General features: G+C 29.8%; 2 protein-coding genes and 1 pseudogene across 5 annotated transcripts; 1 reads left to right on the forward strand and 2 right to left on the reverse strand.

Moving 5' to 3' along the window:
* Positions 1-359: 359 nt before the first annotated feature.
* LOC145962963 (uncharacterized) lies at positions 360-5,779 on the reverse strand. Of its 3 annotated transcripts, XM_083084495.1 has the most exons (10): positions 5,563-5,779; positions 3,033-3,602; positions 2,749-2,953; positions 2,176-2,574; positions 1,906-2,067; positions 1,518-1,694; positions 1,087-1,224; positions 929-991; positions 625-844; positions 360-500 (listed from the first exon to the last, which is right to left on the reverse strand). In XM_083084495.1, the coding sequence occupies exons 2-9, from the start codon at positions 3,087-3,089 to the stop codon at positions 651-653; spliced, it is 1,395 nt and encodes a 464-aa protein (XP_082940621.1). In that variant the 5' UTR covers positions 3,090-3,602; positions 5,563-5,779; the 3' UTR covers positions 360-500; positions 625-650. The 3 variants fall into 3 exon arrangements, with proteins under 3 accessions (XP_082940621.1, XP_082940622.1, XP_082940620.1); XM_083084496.1 differs by lacking the exon at positions 3,033-3,602; XM_083084494.1 differs by lacking the exon at positions 5,563-5,779 and having other exon boundaries at positions 3,033-3,908.
* Positions 5,705-12,654, forward strand: LOC145962449 (uncharacterized). The gene is made up of 3 exons (XM_083083505.1): positions 5,705-5,804; positions 11,794-11,976; positions 12,044-12,654. The coding sequence occupies exons 1-3, from the start codon at positions 5,705-5,707 to the stop codon at positions 12,652-12,654; spliced, it is 894 nt and encodes a 297-aa protein (XP_082939631.1).
* Positions 12,655-16,246: 3,592 nt separating this feature from the next.
* LOC145962570 (facilitated trehalose transporter Tret1-like) lies at positions 16,247-22,877 on the reverse strand (annotated as a pseudogene). The gene is made up of 4 exons (XR_014435880.1): positions 22,799-22,877; positions 20,693-20,964; positions 17,236-17,658; positions 16,247-16,954 (listed from the first exon to the last, which is right to left on the reverse strand). The product of XR_014435880.1 is annotated as a facilitated trehalose transporter Tret1-like (transcript).
* Positions 22,878-22,959: the final 82 nt, after the last annotated feature.

Raw genomic sequence — 22,959 nt, forward strand, 5'->3', positions numbered from 1 at the left:
ACCAGCGCTTCATAGACTCCTCAGCTGTTTTCAATGATTCATTTTTAAAACGACTCATTATGGCACCTAAACAGAAATGGACAAGAAATAAAAAAGTGATCTTTTAATTTTATTGCAATTATATTGAATATTGTGTTAAGTTGAAAACGAAAAATCACGTAAGTCTTTCTAGCAATTCTTTGATTTCTTTGATCACTGAAATAAATTAATTTGCAAGAAAAAGAAAGGAAAAGTTCATGTAATCTCTCGTTTTTCATAATTTAATACATGACAATGATTAATCAGAGGACTTAATATCTTAAAAATAAGAAAAAATTATAGAAAAACTTACAAAACAAAGCTTCTTTGATTCTAGTTCCATAAAAAGAGATTTTCACTCCCTTAGTTCCTTTCCAACTAATTTGTCTTGCAAGCTCATTGTGTAATACGATGGACATGAGACGAATAGCAGCATTCCACTGGTCAGAATCATCAACAATATGTGCATTAAGGTAGTTGATCTGAAATAAACAAATATCTTCAACAAGCTGACTTTTAAAGAAAGAAATAAATGCTAAAAAGAAGAGTTCATATATTGTAGAAAATATATAAATAATAATACCCAAAAAGATCAACTATACTTACAAATTGAGAAAAAGCAATTTTATCTTTTAAAAATTCGTTAAATGTTTGAAATGACTTCTCATCTCGCAATGGAAGGGGGGGGGGCAATTTTCAGGTCTCTCTATCACAGCTTCTCCAGGAAATATTTCATTTAAGATGCGACGTTGGTTCATTAGTACTATGTCAAGCTTACTTGATACATCTCGAAGCAAATCTCTATCAAGATTAGATACAACCGGTCCTACGAAAATATAAATTAATGATCAGAAAATGTATCATACGTAATAACTGCAGTTATATAAATTAGTACAAAAAAAATCATTACCATGAAGCTTCTTCAAATAGCTTAATGTCGTCGTCAGCAAATCACGATCTGCATTCGATAAACCTGAAATAAATATAATATATATTAATATATATTAGGAAAAAAGTAATGTGCAAAACCACTTCTCAAAAGTGAGATTATTGGAAAAATCATATTACCTTGCAATGGTGGTGAATTTGGAAATGATCTATTGCTATTATCCATTGGCGTTAAAGTTCTTTCTTCATCTCTTGAAACACTAGATTCACTTCTATCTTTTGTAAAATTCTCGTTGTAATCATTGTTGTTTTTATCATCTGAATCAAAATTAGAATTGTTATTTCTATTTCCATTAGTGATTGAATAAGACATAATAAAATGTAGTAAAAAAAATTCACAAATTATTTTATATTTATGAAATCAATTCATATAAAATTTTAACTTAATTTAAAAAAACTATACAATTGAGATATATATATATATATATATATATATATATATATATATATATATATATATATATTGCAAATGCAATATATACATATAATTCTAATTTAAATGCAAGTGCACTCAGAAAATTGTGATAGAAAAAAATGTTCAATTCACTTACAATCATCAAAGGCCGGAGATGACTTTTCTTTGTTATCGTCTCTTAAGAAAGCATTTTGTTTTCTCTTTGAGATATCATCATGTACATGTACAGACACAGTACTCGTCGAAGAACTGTCTGATATTACGGATTGTTCATTATAATCCAAAGTTAATTGAGATGAGCTTTTTTCAAAAACTGTAATAATCCACAAAATCAATTATGCAAGAAACAAAAAAGAGAAACGGAATTTATATAATTTATATAATAATTAATACAAATATAATATAATACAATATATAATATATGTATATTATATATATATATATATATATATATATATATATATATATACAATATATATAATTAACATGGAAAATCACTATTATTTAGAAATTAAGTAACTTACTATTAAAAGAATTACGACAATTTTCTTTGTTTAAATGTGAAACAATGTTGTGCAATTTATTGAGAGGTTTGGTTTTTTTTGATTGCGATGGCTCTGCGGTCACAAATTTTTCTGACATTTGTGTGTTACAGTCTTTAGGAGATAAATATTTTTCTTGTGTAACTAAAATGATAAAAAGACTGTAAGATTAAAATTATAAAAGATTATAAAAAGATTGTTATTAAAATTATAGAAACAAAAATAACTCACGAAATAAGAATATGGACATACCCTTATTTTGTGAAGAATGCTGCTGTATCGGACTTTTGTTTGATGTATTAGTTGACTTTAAAAGGCTTGAAGATTTAACACGTGACTCATTACGAGAGAATAATTTTCCAACAGATGTTTCTTTTTGTTGACATATAGCTGATGTTTTCATAGATTTATTTTTAAGAAGTACTTTCAATTTATTTGAAAGACGAGAATCTGGTGCAGGTACTTCACTACTTGTACCATGAGGAACATTTGATAGAGACTCATCTACTTCTTCATCATTTGATGAAGATGATATGTATCTTCTGTTCTTCTTTCTTTTTCTTGGTTGAGTATAATCTGTTTCTGCTTCTGTTTGAGCAACTTCTCCCTCTAAAACAGTTTTGGCTGCTTTGAGAGCAGTATTGTAGGTACCTGCAAGTGAGAAAATGCGTAAAGATATAACATAAAATACACATAATACTGAAACTCATTTTTTAATGAAACAAAATGTAGTTACATTTTAAGTATATTGTATATTGGTACTAAAAGAACTTATATTCAAACACAAAATATATGATAATACATCTCCGAAAGTTACACACTTACTATAGTAATGATGAAATTGAAGATTATAAATATCCCAATCCTGTCCTGGATCTATTTTTGACATGACCAAACGAGTAGTTTTAAGCTTATCTTTTTTAGATGGATACTTGCATTTAGTATTATTATCAAATAACCATTTGGAAGGAATTACTTCTATTAGTGTTTGAGATTCATCAAATGAATCATCAAATTCCACAACTGCGAACTGAAAAGAACAATAAAATATTAGGCTGCAAATCAATAACTTGTAAAATAAAATATAATTAAAAAATAAAAGTTCTTACTGGTATTCTACTGAGTGTTGCAATGTACAAGAGGAACGCATACAAATGTTTCTTCATTATCAGGAAAAAGAACACATTTACAAAGAAAATGTTTAATTTTATAAGCCGTTCTGTGACTTTGTAAACGAGATACTTTCATAATTCCAAGTTCAGAAGATGGGATAGGAAAATTATAATAATCTTCTTGTTCTATAAACTTATATCCTATTAGGAAAATTCGATTCTGAGGTGTTCGGATAACATTGTCCAAGATTACAATATCTCTACATTTAGTTTTAAAACAGCTGTTTGCTTCGTTCTTAGTAAGAGTAACATTATGTAAAACAACAGTCTGAAACTGTTCTCCCTCAAAATGGTTATCTCCATTATATTGATTTTTCAACAAAATTTTATTGGGCTCATCTGTCTTTTTTTTTGTAACAAACCGTCCTTTGGTTTCTGCATCACGTCTAATTAATTGGTGTAAAGGCTTGTAAGTAGATCTCAAATGTCGTTTCATAATGCCCATAAAATTTTCATACTTAAAAGCACTAAATGATTCCAAACTTCCATGATTTCGGCATTCATCGACTAAATGAATTAAACAATGAACGTTATAAACAACGAAACATTTATCAAAAATCTGAGACGAGTGCTTTATAAATTCTTTTAAAATTTCTTGAGCAGCATTGAGCATAATTGGATTTTGCACTAGAGTTGGACTGGACAGTATATATATTCCACTATGTAGAAGTAAGTAATTCTTATATGTGTTAGGAGGTAGCGTGTTCTTAAAGATTCGCACACCATCGTACAATAAGATGCGCCTGAATTCTGTTGCTTTATACTTAGATATTTCATAAAAAGATCGAGGTCGACAATTGAATTCTATAGGTACCCAAGGACTACAACGTAACATTTCTGGAGACAATTGAGATTTAGCTCTGTTATTAATTTTGCCCCTTGTTACAATGATTCCAAAGAGAAACTGTAACCATCGCTTAAAAATTCCTGCATACACGAGATGCATCGGATCAAGCCTGAACGTGGACACCATTCCACATTGTAAATTCCGTTCTAAAGGTGAAGTGTACTTATGATGTTCTGGTTGATTTCTGTTTTTAAATGATTCATCCGTACGTAGAGATGCATTATCATATAAAAACACTTGACGATTTCTATGTCTAACACCTTTAACTGTGCATTTTTCACAGCAAAATGTACTGTTATGATTGTGAATGCCCTTAATAAATTGTCTAGCTGGGGCATCTAAAATATAATTACCTATACTAAAAGTAATATTTTCACCATTAAATTCATAACCATTAATAGTCAAATTTTTAACTTCTTCAATATAATCCGATAAATATCCTTCTAAATCATCAGGCTTTGAATGTCCATACCATACACCGATTATAAAAGGAAATTTGTCACCATTAAGGCAACCTAAAATTGGCCAAAATTGATCATCTGCACTCTTATATAATTGAACACCATCGATATTAATATCCACTATAATTTGATTTTTATTTTGCAAATAGTCTTCAGTTAATATTTCATCAAGGTTAACTTTTATACCCTTATACCACATTAGACCTTGACCAACTTCTTTAATATTCACAGTACGAAGAGTATGAAGAATTGTTTTATATGATTTTGGCAAACCAGGGAAAATAACTCGCAATCCTGCTAAAAGCTTATCCATTTTTTTGAATGATACATCTCGAACACCCCATTCTGTTAAAAAGTTCAATAAATATGCCTCTATGTCATTAATAGGATGATCTCTCAAATATTCAATATTACATTCGTTTTCTGCTTCATCACTACTGCTGTGTTCACTATATTCAGCATCTTCAATTTCATGATTTGGTGGATTATGTAATACGTCTTCTACAATTAAATCATTATCCTGAACATTATGGTTTTCTTCAATGTGCACAGCAGGTAAAACATGAGAGGGATTAGAGCATGCTCCATCTAATATATTTTCCATCTCAATCAATTGATCCTCAATTTCAGCTTCACGGAAACGTTTAGCATTGGCTTTAGAAGCCTGAGCATATAATTTTCTTTTCATGACAAGATCTATAGCCCAAAATAAAATATATTAAACATTACAATTCATATAATTAAAAAGTAATTCATTTAAAGTTGAGTATGCGACTGTATATTTTGTGTTTATAAGCAAAAAATCAAATATATTAATAGGTGCATGCATATGTTTCTTAAAATTTAATAAAAACAAATTGAACATTTACCTTTTATTAATACTTATTATTTAGTGAAATGTTTATAGTGTTATCCTACATTATAATATTACCACCTCTCATTGATAAATAAATACAATATTAAACATTTGAGATCAAGTGTAATATAACCTATAAAAATGACAAAGTATTTTATTGAAAAAATAGGTTAGTGTTGTAATAAAAAGAAATGTGTCACAAGGAACGAATAGATAAATAGGAAGATAATGATCTTAATAAATTTTTACGTGCAACATTTAGTACATACCAGGAAAAAGAAGTAACGCAATCGAGAGTCTTACCTCTTTCTTAGACTGTTTCGACATTTTAATTTTATCTTCTGTAGACCTCCCCCTTTTTCAACAATTAAAATTAAAATCACTTTTTAAAAAATCACTTCTTTATTATATAACTTCTGAAATCACTAATACGCCTTCAACAAAAATGTCTAGCGAACTTGCGAACAAGATCGTGCAAGCTCACTATCGCAAGTCGTACGTGTCGCACTGTCGCAATGCATTCGTGATATGCGCTAACAGCGCAGGTACGAAATATGAATACAACTTTTCAATAACACGACACCGTACACTGAGCACTCACTAATAAAAAATTATATATATATATATATATACAGGGTGAGCCATTTTAATTAACGCACGCAATTATTTCGGAAACAAAGCATTTTAGAGAAAAATGTTTCAGACAAAAGTTTTATGGTTTCGAGGGGGCCATAAGATGGTATCATTGGTTTGACCTTGAAGAGTTATTTGAAGGTCACATGAAGGTCACCTTCAATTTCTTAAATGGAACCTACTATTTGTCATTGCATATTCTTGTAGCTTATCTCGAGAGCTTTCCAAAACACTATAATTAAGTACTTTTTTGTTAAGTACTTTTTGAGTTATGAGGCTTGAAATCATTTCTTAATTTTACATAAACCGTAAAATATCTTGTAAAATATTCATTTTTCGATTATCTTACCTTAATACTTTTATGTACAAAATAATGAGAGGAATCAATTGGTGTAAAGAAAACACATAGTTGTTTTTAAGAAAAAATATGGAATTGTTAATTGCAAATTACATATTTTTTCTTCAAAACAACTATGTGTTTTTTTTACACCAGTTGATTCCTCTCATTATTTTGTACGTAAAAGTATTAAGGTAAGATAATCGAAAAATGAATATTTTACAAGATATTTTACGGTTTATGTAAAATTAAGAAATTATTTCAAGCCTCATAACTCAAAAAGTACTTAACGAAAAGGTACTTAATTATAGTGTTTTGGAAAGCTATCTAGATAAGCTACAAGAATATGCAATGATAAATAGTAGGTTCCATTTAAGAAATTGAAGGTGACCTTCATGTGACCTTCACATAACTCTTCAAGGTCAAACCAATGATACCATCTTATGGCCCCCTCGAAACCAAACAACTTTTGTCTGAAACATTTTTCTCTAAAATGCTTTGTTTCCGAAATAATTGCGTGCGTTAATTAAAATGGCTCACCCTGTATATATATATATATATATATATATATATATATATATATATATATGTATATTAAAAATAATAAATACTTTGAAAAAATAAAGTATATTCCACATTAAAATAAATTATTAATTAATTATTTTTTAATGATAAAAAATTATTATTGTATTAAAAGAAAAATAAATATAATTTGTCAATGTTATAACTGAAAAAAATAATTAAGACGCAAATTTAAGACGTAAGTCGCTTAAAATAATATTTTAATCAGCAATTCAGTTTTTAATCAGTAACTATAATAGACTCTTCTGCGAACTGCAACAATATCTGAATATGGAAAATGTTTACTTTTAAACATCTTTATAATAATAAGCATATATATACACAGCTGAGAAATATACATCACATTTTCTAAAAATTAAAAAGATCAAAATTAAGTCAATATAAAAAGTCATTTTTTAGTCATTTCCGAGATCGAGATTTCAATGATCAAAAAATGACATAAATTTGGTCAATATGACGTCAAATTGACATCATTTTGACATTTCTGTTCTCCTTGGGTAGTTGTGTTGCTATTTATTTTGTTTTGTATGATTGCGTTGATGTGTGCTATTGTTGTGTTGATGTGTGGGTTATTTGGTATCTTATGTATGTAAGGTTAGGTCTATTGTCTGTATTTGTGTCCTTATATTCTATATATGTTAGTGTGAATTTTTCTATGTCTGTTGTGTCTACTGGATCATGTTGTGGTTGCGTTTTTCCTTGTTGTTGTCTTATCGTTTTGTCTTCTTGTGATTGATTGGTTGGTTCAGTTTCCTCTTCTCTGTCTGTTTATTGTGTAATTTGTATGTTTATTTGTCCTTCTTCTTTTCTTTTTGATTGTATATTTTGTTCTAGTTGTTGTTTTACTTGTTGCTTGATGTGTTCTAGTTCTGGCTGAAGAATCCTATTGTTTCTGGTTATTACTCGTATCTGGTCTGCTAATCGTTATTCAGTCAGGAAATTAAGTTCTGGGTATCTATTGATGAATGTCGTGTGTAATTGTGATCTATATCCGGTTGTGTTTGTTTCAAGGTTTGTAACCTGATAGTAACAAGACATGAGGTGTCGGTTTACTTCGTCTGACCATCTCATTCTCTGTCTTTGTTTTCCTCCTAGAGTGGTTGCTGGGAGCATGTCCCGCAAAACATTTCTATTTGGGTTTGTATCTTTGTCCGTTGTATCGACCATGTCGTCGATATTGTGGTCGGGTGTAGTGTTCAAGCGTTGCTCCCGACCGTGGTGCCGCTTGTCCGAGGCTTCTTTTGTTTTATTTGGAACCCATTATACACACTAGGGGGGTTAGCCCTATCAGTGGTTGTCCTTTTAGTCGCCTTTTACGACAGGCAGGACATGCCGGAGGCCTGTTCTTACCCCGGAGCCCCCACGGGGTTTATTATTATTATTATCATTATCATTATCATTATCATTATCATTATCATTATCATTATCATTATCATTATCATTATCATTATCATTATCATTATCATTATCATTATCATTATCATTATCATTATCATTATCATTATCATTATCATTATCATTATCATTATCATTATCATTATCATTATCATTATCATTATCATTATCATTATCATTATCATTATCATTATCATTATCATTATCATTATCATTATCATTATCATTATCATTATCATTATCATTATCATTATCATTATCATTATCATTATCATTATCATTATCATTATCATTATCATTATCATTATCATTATCATTATCATTATCATTATCATTATCATTATCATTATCATTATTATTTCATCTTGTACCATCTTAAATTAAACAAGTTTAAAGTCTCGTGTGTCATTTCATGCATACATGTTGAGCTTATCTATATTTAACGTCTTATATAATATCTTATCACATATTAACCTTTTAAGATCGCGCTTCTTCTGTCCAGTGCTTAAAAGTGCCAACGCATCAATCTGTAAATTCACTGTTACTAACTGTTACCATTTAGTCATAGGCAAATTGAACACGAAATTGAAGTAATGTAACACTCTACACGTATACATTTTTTTAATATTATAAACAAGGCTAGCCGCTTGGCTTTTTTCAAGTCGGAATTAGATAAGCGATATCGCGCCGCTTGGCATTTTTCGATCGAGTTTCTACAAAAGTCCGTGGCACTCAAACGGTTAAATATAAATTTGATATGTTATATCAATGTTATTTTAGCTATGCACGCGAAGAAAAACGTGATTATATAGATAAATGTATCCGTGTTATCTTTCGTTACAAAAAAGCAGGATGTGTTGCGCGAAAAGTCGAGCGCATGAACGGACACGAATAGCAGAGAGGTTTATAATTAATTCTGGAAAATGATTTTTCGAAACAGAACTTAATATATGGTTGAATTCGTACAAAAATAACCTTTCACTTGGTAATAAAGAAATTTAAAAATTTAAAAAAAATATATTTAGTGGTGGGGTATTTTAAAAAATTTTAAAAATTAAAAATTTTTTTGTTATTGTTGCAAAGTACTCTTGAAGCCATTTAACTTTTAATTTGAAAATTTTTTTCTATTTCTTACAGTTTCTGAAATGTTCATCTTGAAAGAAAAAAATCGATTTCTTTCAAAGGAATGTTTTACCCCCTAGACACGCGTATGGGTATAAAAAAATACGTGTCCCTTATTTTTGTCTGAAAAACAACATATTAAAAGCTCATCAAAATCGGAGGAGGACACTTTCGTGCCTTTCTTTGGTGCATTTTCTAGGCAAACTTAAAACAATAAAGACTGAAACTATAATCAAAATTTCGCTAATTAATAATTTTTAAGATGTAAATACGATATTTTTTTCTCGGATACTTACTTTCGGAGATGTTGCAAAAGCTATCATCAACCAGCTGATTATCGAAGGCACGGCAGTAAATAACATGGTATTTTTTCTACCGAAGATATTCACAATGACTGCACAAATAATGGTACCCGTAGCTGCACTGAATGTAAATAAAGATGCCACCCAAGAGTTTTCTTCCGGAGTCAGATGCGTAGGATATTTTTCATCCTTCCCTTACATCAATACAGGCAAAGATGGCGATGACCAACCAAAAAATTGGCCAACTGACAGCATGCCCAGATTTCCTTCCAGATAAAACATTTCGAATAGATTTTGAGAATCTCTTTCTTTTTAACTGACATTAATAATGTCAATTTTATAAAAGGAAATATTCTTCTATGTAAAATTGATTTATATATTATTATTAAATATTTTTCAATCATAACTTTGTTTAATTTTAATATAATTTCGTATGCATCTAAAAACACATAATTTAAAAAAAATAACACAATGAAAGTTGCAGATAGGTATTCTAAAAAAAAAGAATTTATATATTCCGTTATGGAAAATATAATAGGCATGTAATAATAATAACTTAACATATTATTATTAGGATAACAAACAAAATGCATAAAATGTATAATAATTAAATTTAAATTTTGTTATAAAATTATATAGAATAAATATTTATTAAAAGAACTGGAAAAATATAAATTAAATTAAATATACATGTAATATCATAGTTATATTAACATAACATCAAATCTTACATGGATTTCAAATAAAGCAATAGAAACTAATGGTTGCAGAATCACCGAATATTATTGATATTTAAATCTATATAAAAATATTTAATTTGACGTTGATACGTGACAATGACAGCTGCATATAATACACATCCAGCTTCAAGCATAGTTATTTAAAAAAGTTTAATAAAAAAGGAATTTAAATTATTGCAAACACTTATGTGTAATTATAAATTTAAAGTAATGTATGAATATGTAAATATAACCGAAATATTTTTATTTCTCCATGTTTATCTCAACGAATGCATGTACGTTACGTACCCGCTATGGCAGCAAGATATAGCTTCTTCATCTTTACAATATAATCTCCAGATAGCATATATTCTTCATGTCACAAATGTTTCTTCGAAATGTTTCATAACCGACTCTTAAAAACGTTTCTAATTCATTAAAATGTCCACTTGAAAAACGTTAAGAGATACGTTTCTTCTGATAAACGTTTAAAATACGTTTTTTTTTTCTTTTATTCGTTAAACGTTTGTTTTCTCATGGAATTAATAAAATAACGCGTACACACTCTCTAAAAGCGAATTAATATATTATCAGTGAAAACAATAAATAGAGTCATTGATACAGCAGTTATGAGTTATTATAGCACTGTAAATCAATAATATTTCACTGAAAGAATTAGTAATATTGACTGTTTTAATCAGTAATATTAGATTATAAATTATCTACCTCGTATAAAATTAAGAATTTTATTTATATTTACGTGCATATTGAACATGCATCTTAAACAGATGATGATTTATTTTATTTAAATAGATAATGAAAGGATTATTTTGGTTTACTGGTCGGACATTTACTTGTCCGACTTATAAAATCGATTTAATATCTGAAGTTCCTCTATTGAGATTGTATTAGAAATTAAATCGAAGTAATACTTTTAATTTTATCGTCCTTTGCAAGCTTTATATAATTCCCATGATTAAAACTTAAGTACGAGAAAAATAGCGCACCGTAGCGGTAAATGAATAAACTAGTGATTACTGATTTTACAATGAAATTTTACTTCCACTGACTATAATAGGGTCCAATTTGTAAAAAATAAATTGTTCAAAAAAATTATTTTTATGAATTTTATATTTTTTAGAATTGAATGGAACAACTTTAAAACGATATTAATAATACAATTTTTCAATAAAAATTATTAAAATTGATTATAAAAGAAGAGGGAATGAAACGCGCTGTGATTGGCTGGGACCGCGTGTGACGTCATTAGTCAGTAGTTTCAAATTGTTGCTACAGTATCTTATATATTTATCCGATTGTTTTGTTACAATGTCGCAAATAATTAACACAGAATTTGTTAAAGCACAGTCGGATAACTTACCCAAAGTAACGGTATTAATGATTTCTGATTTTTTTGTTGAAAGTGATGTATTTAATATCGCAGAAACTAGCGATTTAGCAATTGGATATGTTGAATTGAAACGGGAAAGAAGCTTATGTCATATCAGAGGAAAAGTTTGTCCTGAGCACAGAGTGAACAATAAACCGTATACTGTATCAATGCTTGTCGACGAAGAAGCTGAGAAGGTCGAATATGTTAGGTGCGAAGACTGTGCAGCTTCAGAAGGTAAATTATAATTAAGAGGAAGAAAACGTTAATTGTGTATTAACTGTGCAATTTTCTGTGATTTAAGGTGGTTGTAAGCACGCCATCGCTTTTCTTATGTGTATAACAGCGACGGTCTGCTATTGGAAGAAACCTCGGTTGGCACAAGTTGCAGCTAATGTAAAAAGCATGAAAGCAAAAGATTTGCGACAATCAAAACAAACTACAGTTTTTCCAAACAATAGTGGCTTCTTACAGACTGTATTACAAGAAATGGAAAAAAGAAATTTCGACTGCCAACTGTCAAGACATTTTAGTCATGTGAAATCACACAAAAACTTATCGATGCACTCATTAATATTAAAATTTTATAACACTTTTACGTGTAAAGATGCCGATAGTTTTTTAAACTTTGCAAACTCCGAAATAGATATAAAATCGTGCAAAGTAGTTGCAAAGGATACGATTCATCAAAGTCAATCCACATTATGGAAGGAACTAAGATATGGGAGAATAACTGCATCTCGGATATATGAAGTATCTCATTGCAAGACACCACAAGGATCATTAGTCGAGCAAATAATTGGTGCATTTAAAATAAGAGATACCGATGTCATGGAACAAGGCAGACGTTTGGAACAGAATATTGAAGGTATTGAAGGTATTGGAGGAAAATCTTCAAACTACATTACACCGTAGTAGATTACTGTTAAATCCAAATTTTCCTGTCATTGGTGCTTCTCCTGATGCAGTAGCCGAAGATTTTGTTGTTGAAGTAAAATGTCCAGTTAGTTTAAAATCGGAGGAGAGATATATTACAAAAGACAATCAGATAATTAATAAACATTTTGCTCAAATTCAATTGCAGATGTTTATGCAAAACGTGAAAAAAGATTATTTTTGTATGGCAAAACATGATTTTGAAACTTCACAAAATATTATAGTGATTATTGTTAATTGCGTCGAACAATTTGTAATGGAAATTATAAATAATGCTATGACTTTTTTGAAACAAAATATTTTTCCTTTGCTTCTCAATGCAATATCAAAGTAGAATGTAAGTGAAAGGTTATTATGAAAAATAAATATGTAAATATTTTTAATATTTATTGTGCTATAAGAGGTAACTGAACATTAATTAAACCTGCAGCCACAATGATCATATCATCTACGGTATCTATAGTGTCATGATGAATAGTAGAATGCGGTTTTAAAATATTAAATTCTCTTATTCTTCTAATAACTCTTTCTACATGAATCCTTAAAAACTAGCGATACGTCGAATCTCTATCACTTCCTCCTTCGTCGGTTTTGAATTACTTAAAACACTAGGCGGTCGAATTAAAATACATCCTTTTTTTTAATAATGTTCAATGTTTTTAAAACCTCGATCAGCCATAACTGCACAGTTTTCCGGTAGCTCATTTAAATACTGGCTGAGTTCTATGATCGCAACATCAGATGTTCTCCCACAAAAACCTTCTGATACAAAATTTATAGTTCCATCCGGTGACATTGATATTAAATATTTTAATGTATTACATTTTTTGTATTCAGACGTAACACTTTGATTAATCGCACTGCTAGGCTTCTGAATTTCAATTTCCAAACAATCTATTATTGATTGTACATGACTGTACCGAGCACGAAATGGCAAGGGCAGATTCAATGTGATGGATTGTTTCGAAAAGGCCAAACTATTAATTGTTTTAAATAATGTGCTATAATGGGAAGAGTTTTTCTAAAAATAGCACTCGCGTTACTAGCACTAACACCAAAATCATCTCCGATTCTTGCGAATGAATCATTTAATTTAATTTTAGTGACGGTTAAGCAAATATTCATTATATTAATTCCTGTTTCTTTACTTAAAAGCTGTATGAAAAAGAAGGCATTATCCGGAATACCCAAGTACATTTTCGGTTTATTTTGAATGATCGTCATTTTCATATTCCTCGCTAACTTCTTCTGCTCCAATGTATTCTGCTTCACTGTCTCTTCGCTAATTATTTCCTCAGATGGTAGATATTCATCATCACAGTCATCCAGTGTATCATTGAGAGCATTTGTCACATTCGTACTGGCCGACGTTGCCGACGTTGAATCAGATTGTACAGTTACATTCTTGTAAGTTTTTTGTTCCGTTGAACATGAAACATCTCGCATCACTGGCACGTTTTGTATATATTTGCTACGTACTGTCTTATAGTCACGTATTTTCACTTGAACACCAACATCCTTGCATTTTGGCGTTGCGTTATCGCTGCAATCGATTTCAATAGCAACCTCCTGATGTTGAGTCATTGAAAGATTATTTGCGGGTAAATGATTAATATCTTATTTATACACAATTCAACTCTATGAAAATTATATGTGCTCAATAATTTAATATTACTTCAATTACCAATGTTAGTGTCAATATGCAATGACTCAGCTGTAATAGATTCTGAGCATTCGCATTCCTTGTTATTATCGATTACTACTACAGTTTGTAGGATTTCGTTCAAGATATTTATTTTCTGACGCTTCAGAACATCTGGATGTGTCGGTTTGACATGAGAACGTTGTCTATCAGGTTGACAATCAAATATTGCAGGTAGCGCACCTTTTCTCAGTCGTACAGATGCATTCGGATCGAGTCGTACTCTCGTATAATTTTCTATATCTTCTTGCAACTTTAACAGATTATTATTACATACAATTACTTTTATTTGTTAAATATACACACAAATAATGAACGAAGTATTAACGCTTCGTTTACGTTTCGTTGTTTCAATTTACGCCTCTTAGAAGCTTCATTTACACTTCTGTTACTCTTTCTTTACATTCGACTTACGCTCCGATATTTATTTTCGCCAGGGTTATTTTATTTAAACATAAATAAAAAAAACTTACTCCTAATATCATATAAAATTTCAACAAATAATGTCTTCCGTTATCTGCGTTTTATAAAAATATATTTTGTCAATCAACTGTATTATAAAAATATAAATATAAATATTTTATAATAAAAATGTGTATATTTTTTACTCTTTCTTTACATTCGACTTACGCTCCGATATTTATTTTCGCCAGGGAATAATAACAAATATAAAACTTGTGACCTATTCTCTTACCATATTTCGCACTAATATGCAATTTTACCTATACATTATTTAACATGTATTATATATTTAATATTATTCGAAGACGTTAATAATATATAAAGGCAGATTTTATATTTAATATAATTTAATTATATCAAGATTATTTGACATATTTTTAACTTTAGTATTACAATCTTAATAGAAGCAATAGGAGTCATAATATACATAAGTAAAATTTAACATATGAAAAGTATTTTCTGTTATTTTATTTGATATTATAAATTAAAACTGATATTATCGATTTAAACATTATATCATTAACAATCCAGATAGACTTAAAATATATATACTGATATCCCTCCATATAGTATAATTTAAAAAAATAATTAATTAATAATGCATTAATTTTCTTAACTTTTTAATTTTTATTTCTATAATTTTAAAAGGTTACAATATGTATGCGAACACTAAAATGAATATACATGTCATTGAATTACTACTTTATATAATAGATCCTTCGTTAATAGAAAATAAAAATTTTTAGTGAAAAAATATGTAAATCGATGAATATTGAGGCAATAAATGAGAAAATGGATTTGTAGACAAAAGATCTAATTTTCATAATAAAAATTTCAAATAGTATTTTAAAAAATAACATGCATATACATGCATATGAAAAGCGAGGAATAATAATGTATATGAAGATCAAAAATATTAAAAATATGAAATTAAAAAGTTACAAACACATTTAATGATATAATTGATTAATCTAAATTCTTCTTCAAGGTGTGGTGTAATATCACAAGATGATGATTCTATAATATATCGAAGAATATGCATTCGAAACAATTAAAGTACAAAATTCATTTAAAAGTAAGTTGAAATGTACATCCTCTATAAATATATATTAAAAACTGAAATCGACAAAAAAACTTAAATTCAATTAAAGTTAAAATTGTCGCTTAGGAAATACAAAATATTATTATATAAGAACACAAAAAATTATTATGCTGTAAAAGTTTCCGTGGATATTGCTCGTATTTCTTTCGAAAGAGAATAAAGAAATTCTTTTTTGGCTCTTCTTTTTATTCAGAATATGACTCACTATCAGTTTTGATAATTTTCTAATTGTTATTCGGTATATATCCTCTTTATGATTTATCCTTTTAAACGCAATTAACGTGGCGAATCCGATATACGTTCGATTTCGAAATATATTTTTTTTTAATGAATCATTTAAGAATACTATTCATTCAAAAAAGATTAAAAAATATATCTTCGATTATCACTGCTTCGATAAACCTTGCAATTGTTCTTGTATCTGCTCTAATGTCTTGCCTTTGGTTTCAGGTACATAAAAGAATATGAATATAGCACCAGCAAAACTGCACGCAGTGAATATCCAGAACGGTACATGTATGCCAGCAATATCGGCAATGATCAAATATAATGTTGTAACGAAAGAAGCCATCAAACTTATGACTATTAAAACAATCGTGCTGCCAAGAGCCTTCACATTTGTAGGAAATATTTCACTGAGCAAAGTGAACGGTAGCGAAGACAGGCCCAAGGAATACATCATTATGTATGTAATGATACCTGTAGCAGGCAACCAAGTAATATCGTTGGTATTCACATGATTGTATTGCAGATTGAAATACGTCGCAACCATAGCGGTCGAGCACGATGTATCGATGCAGGAGATTATTAGCAGTGACCTTCTACCGCTGTGATCAGTGATGAACATACAGATGATTGTAAATATCAGTTGTATACCGCCCAATATCATAGTCAAGTACTTGCCCTCCAGATCAGTATTCATCTGATCGAAGATCATTTGAGCATACTGGTCCATTGCTTGAGAGCCGCTCATTTGCTGAATTATGCCCACGCACAATATTGTTATTAAAGCTCTGTAAAATCAAGTTTATTGATCAAATGTAGCTGAAATAATAGTTCTGTTGTTCTATATCATTGCAATAATTTCAAATTAATATGAGGTCAAAAATCAATCGAATAGAAAATATTTAAGAAAATTATTATACAAAAATATAATTATTCTGCATAGAGAAAACAACGGACTTATACAAAATTACGTTACTTACAAAATTAATTGTAGGAAAGATATTTTCGAAAATTTTTATCGATTCATTAAGGATCAAGTGTGACGATAAATGGAAATTTGACATCTCACCTGCGATTCCCTGGCACGCATAAAAGTTCTCGAAATCCAGTTTGATCATCTAAATTGGCTATCACGAACCGCTCGATATTACATGCTTCATTGTAAACGTCCTCTTTGCCTCTCAATTGAATGAGATAGTTTATGGCTTTCTGTTTGGCGTTACGACGTATCAAATAGTATGGAGACTCCGGTAGCCAGATGAAAGTAAGCATAAATAAACACGGTGCAACCAAAGACACGAAGGTGAGATTTTGTATAGATACAAATGGGCCTCACAAACTCCAGTAAAATGCCGATTCGCACAGCGACTGTTAACATAGATGTTAAATTACCGCGGATGTGTGCTGGTGAAATTTCGCCCAAATACATCGGCGTGGCTGTATAAGCGATGCCTGTAGCCAAACCGGATATAAACCTTGATACGTACAGCTCCTATAAAGCAAAGAAAAAAATAGGAACTTAAAGAGATTGATCGCGCCAAATTGATTAGCATTTTGAAGCTTTGATGTTTCAAATTAACATGCAGTTGATGGCTTTTAAAAATTTTTTTCTCTTCCTTATTCTGCGCTTTAAAAAAGAACACACTATATAGTTCTTTAAAATTATGTACTTTTAACACGCCGCAACTTGATAAAAAAAATTGTCTCGAGAAATTCAACTTAAATTCCATAAACTACATTTTACCTAAAAAACGCTTTTTTTTAAATTTTCCTACGATTTCTTTTGACCAAGTAATACGATTTTGAAAATAAACCAGTATTTTCTAGAAATGATGATGTCGATTCTCGGCGATAAATCATCATAGCCAAAAAATAAAAGAAGTATTTTGAAGTTTGAAATTTCAACTTTAACGCGTTATCATTAGTTTTTTTTAATTTTTTATCTTCCACGTTCATGCTTTAAAAAAGAACATTGTTTTGTTCCTTAAAATTACGTATATTTTACACTCTGCAGTTCGATAAAAAAATTTAACTCAAATTCCATAAATTCCAATATTTTACGTAGAAAACGATTTTTTTTTATTTTCATACGATTTTGTTTGACCGAGCTACATGACTTCGAAACTAACATTCTTTTTGAAGCATTGTCAGCCGGCTCGATCATACGCCTCTTGATTTTTTCTGTGGGGACACTTAAAATATGAAATTTATCGCGATATTCCCACCAGAAGACATACAAGAAAGAATTCGACGTGCATGCAACGCAATCATCCCGGAATTACTCAAAAAAGAAGCATTTATTTACCGAATTCGAAAATGTATAAAGGTTAACGGAAGTCATTTTGAACATCTTCTGTAAAAACAAGATATCTTTGTACTAAAATAGTTTCCTTTTCTAAACGTTTTTGTATTTCAAAGTCATTTGAAGGTCAACATATCCTATATGGTTAAATTTGTTTTTTTATAAGCTACATCACTGCGTTAATGAAAATATGTCACCCCATTTAAAAAAATGTTGATGACTTTGAAATCTCGTAAAGAGTAACAGTAAAAAGAAATTTTTGTCTATCAGAATATTAGTCCCTTTGAATTGAACAATTTTTGTCCTTTGAGCTTTGTCGTATCGTCAAAGGAATCAGAAATATTCTAACTGCTATAGTTAGAGAAAACACCCTGTATATATGGTATACATGTATAGGTACATGTGAGATATGCGGGATCAGCACAATGTTCTTGTATCTTTTCGTCATTCTCAGATAACCAATCTAAGAGTTTGTCATTATCATTGATAATTAAGCTGATAACATATTATTATGCATATGTTATCAGAGCGTTAATTTAAGTTTTCAATGAAGCACTAAGACACTTAATATTTCATTAGTTACACAGACCTGCGAAATTTGATCTTTTGTCAGTTACAAATAGCAGAGTAGGTGAATCTGATAGATTTTGTGACGCTGAAAACGAAGCTGGCCGCAGAATTTCCCCAGCACGTCAAGTTTTTCAGTAATTTGTAGTTGAATTGCCCAAAAATCGCTATTTTGGCTAATTTCATGAATCTGTTGTGGAGAAACCAAATTTTTTGAAATATTTCTGTTAATGGCATCGTATAGTACTCACTTTCATTTTTCAAATTCACTTTCGATTACCGCCGCACGATTTTTTTTCGCTCAGATATACATGTTATAAGACCGGTCATGCACAGGGATCCAATAAGCTATTCTAAATCAACCGTGCTACCTCTCTATCTCTCCGAATCAAAATTAGGGTGAAAACATACATTTTTAAATACCTTCTGTCATCTTTGGAATTAAAAATGACGCAATATGGCGAATAGAATTACAATAAAAAGGCATAAAATTTATCAAAATGTGTAACAACAGGTATTAAATATTTATTTACAATATTTTTTTAGGCAACCGAACCTGACATATGTCTTTCAAATTTCAAGATGATGGATCTACCATATTGATGTCTATGTAAATTTTCTTTAACGTGAATTTTCTTGTAACTTTATACTTATATATCTCAGCGAAAAAAAATCGTGCGCCGGTAATCGAAAATGGATTTGAAAGGTGAAAGTGAGTACTATACGATGCCATTGGCAGAAATATTTCAAAAAATCTGGTTTCCCCACAATAAATTCATGAAATTAGCGAAAATAGAGACTTTTAGGCCATTCAACTACAAATTACTCAAAATTTGACGTGCTGAGGAAGTTCTGCGGCTAGCTTCGTTTTCAGCGTCACAAAATCTATCAGATTCACCTCTGATTTTTTTAACTGAACCGCTCAGACCTGTGTTATACGCATTAAATATGCTAAAGAATTATATATGTACCAAATAAATTATAACAAATATATTCAAAAATTTCTAAAGAAATATATAATTATATATTATTTAAAATATGTTTAACACTCTCTGTGTTTGTAATTATTGAATTTTAAATATCGGATATAATATATGCATATAATAATAGGTGCAAAATAAATTTTTTCTTATTTGTTTTAAATGTCAATGAATGATTATTCTATAACAATTTATAATAATTTTTAGGTGACAATGTGTGAACACTCTCGTTTCAATGTGTTCATGGAACAGAAATCACTTGTATTAAGCTGATTTAAAATTTTGTATGTTGAGGAGGAAAAAATATCGCTTTTATAGATAAATCTTATTACTTATAAGATCTTATTACTTATAAGATCTTATACTTATAAGAACTTATCTACTTATAAGATCTATATAGATTAGGAATTTGTTTGTATAGATTAGAATGGAATAGAATTTAAAATTTAATCTAGAATCGATGTGTATGCATATTGTGTATTATAATCATATATTTATACAATTTCAAGGAAAGCAAGGATAAGCGTTATCATTACATTGATAAGCGTCACAAATATGTGCATTTTCTAGGCTAACTTAAAACAATAATGACAGAAACTGTAATCAAAATTTCGCTAATTAATAATTTTTAATCTCAAGATAGAAATACAATATTTTTTCTAGGACTTTTCACTTACTTTCGAAGATGTTGCAAAAGCTATCATCAACCAGCTGATTATCGAAGGCATAGCAGTAAATAACATGGTATTTTTTCTACCGAAGATATTCACAATGACTGCACAAATAATGTTACCTGCAGCTGCACCGAATGTAAGTAAAGATGCCACGCAAGAGGCTTCTTCCGGAATCAGATGCATAGGATATTTTTCATCCTTCCCTTGCATCAATACAGGCAAAGATGGCGACGACCAACCAAAAAATTGGCCAACCGACAGCATGCCCAGATTTCCTTCCAGATAAAATAACATTTCGAATAGGCTTTGAGAATCTTTTTCTTTTTAACTGACATTAATAATGTCAATTTTATAGAAGAAAATATTCTTCTATGTAAAATTGATTTATACAGGGTGTTCGGAAATTCAATCGACAAATTTTCAGAGATTGTCGGGGGCACCATAAAAATCATTTTTTGCAAATGAACCTGGGGTCGGAAACGTGTCATTACATCGCTATGGCATACGGAGTGTTCGAAAGAGTCGGGACCTCGAAATATCACAAAAAATAGAAGTTTTACAAAAAATTGTTTCAAACAAAAGTTGTAGGGTATAAAAAGGTCTATTTACTGGCCCCATGTGTTTGACTTTTGATGGCGTCGCCAAGATCACGACAAGGCCACCTTGAATTTTTTAAATGAAACCCTCCATTTTTTATTGCATATTCTTGTAGCCCTTCTCGAGACCTTTTCAAAGCACTAATTTTACCAACTTTAAGTAAACCGTTTCGAAGTTATCGAGCTTTTCATGGTAAGATATCTCGCCCACGAAGGCAAGAGATCCAAACACAAATTCGATTCCCAGATTGGAAGATGATCTAGCCAACCATGGCAAGATCAGTGGCTGATCCAGCCGATGAAGGCAAGATTGGTGGCTGATCCAGCCGATGAAGAAAATGGCCCAAAATATCATACGTATCGGTCAGTTATAAAAGTAGATCTACCATCATTTACCACTTCTACCTTCATTCGCGGATAATAATACGATAGCTACAGTCGTCGACTTATCAAGAAAAACTTTATAACTTCAATAACTTCGAAACGGCTTACTTAAAGTTGGTAAAATTAGTGCTTTGAAAAAGTCTCGAGAAGGGCTACAAGAATATGCAATGAAAAGTGGAGGGTTTCATTTAAAAAATTCAAGGTGGCCTTGTCGTGACCTTGGCGACGCCATCCAAGGTCAAACACATGGCGCCAGTAAATATACCTTTTTACACCCTACAATTTTTGTTTGAAACAATTTTTTGTAAAACTTCTATTTTTTGTGATATTTCGAGGTTCCGACTCTTTCGAACACTCCGTATGCTGTAGCGATGTAATGACACGTTTCCGATCCCAGGTTCATTTGCAAAAAATGATTCTTATGGTGCCCCCGACAATCTCTGAAAATTTGTCGATTGAATTTCCGAACACCCTGTATATTATTAAATATTTTTCAATCATAATTTTTTTAAATTTTAATATAATTTTGTATGTATTTAGAAACACAGAATTTAAAAAAATAACGTAATCGAAGTTGCAGATAGGTATTTCAAATAAATAAAAGAATTTATATATTCTGTTATGAAATATATGTAATAGGCATACATGAAATAACTTAACAAATAATTAGGATAACAAACAAAATTCATAAAATGTATAATAATTAAATATAAGTTTTGTTATAAAATTATATAGAATAAATATTTATTAAAAGAACTGGAAAAATATAAATTAAATTAAATATACATATAATATCATAATCATATTAACATAACATCAAATCTTATGTGAATTTCATACAAAGCAATAGAAACTAATCGTTGCAGAATCACCGAATATTATTGACATTAAAATCTATATAAAAATATTTAATTTTACGTTGACACGTGACAATGACAGCTACATATAATACACATCCAACATCAAGCATAGTTATTTAAAAAAGTTTAATAAAGGAGGAAATTAAATTATTGCAAACATTTATGTGTAATTATAAATTTAAAGTAATAATGTATGAATATGTAAATGTAACCGAAATATTTTAACTTTTCCATGTCATTTTCTTAATGAATGCATGTACGTTACGTACCCGCTATGGCAGCAAGATATAGTTTCTTCATCTTTGCAATGCAATCCGCAGATAGCATATATTCGTTTCACAAATGTTTCTTCGTTTTATAACCGACTCTTGAAAACGTTTCTAATCTGGTTAAAATGTCCACTAGGAAACATGTTAAGAGATAAGCTTCT

Source organism: Camponotus vicinus, unplaced genomic scaffold (assembly GCF_025532165.1).
Source record: "Camponotus vicinus isolate PSW18456_S1 unplaced genomic scaffold, iyCamVici1.0 SCAF_12, whole genome shotgun sequence".
In the NCBI taxonomy this organism is placed as follows: Eukaryota; Metazoa; Arthropoda; class Insecta; order Hymenoptera; family Formicidae; genus Camponotus; species Camponotus vicinus.

Excerpts from the sequence above, each read along its gene's own strand:
- LOC145962963 (XM_083084495.1), bottom strand. The coding sequence starts at position 3,089 with ATGAAGAAACATTTGTATGCGTTCCTCTTGTACATTGCAACACTCAGT. Across the intron at positions 2,575-2,748 it reads TCAATTTCATCATTACTATA|GTACCTACAATACTGCTCTC; the intron begins GTAAGTGTGTAA and ends TCTCACTTGCAG. Across the intron at positions 1,695-1,905 it reads TTGTCGTAATTCTTTTAATA|TTTTTGAAAAAAGCTCATCT; the intron begins GTAAGTTACTTA and ends GGATTATTACAG.
- LOC145962449 (XM_083083505.1), top strand. The coding sequence starts at position 5,705 with ATGTCTAGCGAACTTGCGAACAAGATCGTGCAAGCTCACTATCGCAAG. Across the intron at positions 5,805-11,793 it reads GATATGCGCTAACAGCGCAG|AAACTAGCGATTTAGCAATT; the intron begins GTACGAAATATG and ends TTAATATCGCAG. Across the intron at positions 11,977-12,043 it reads AGACTGTGCAGCTTCAGAAG|GTGGTTGTAAGCACGCCATC; the intron begins GTAAATTATAAT and ends CTGTGATTTAAG.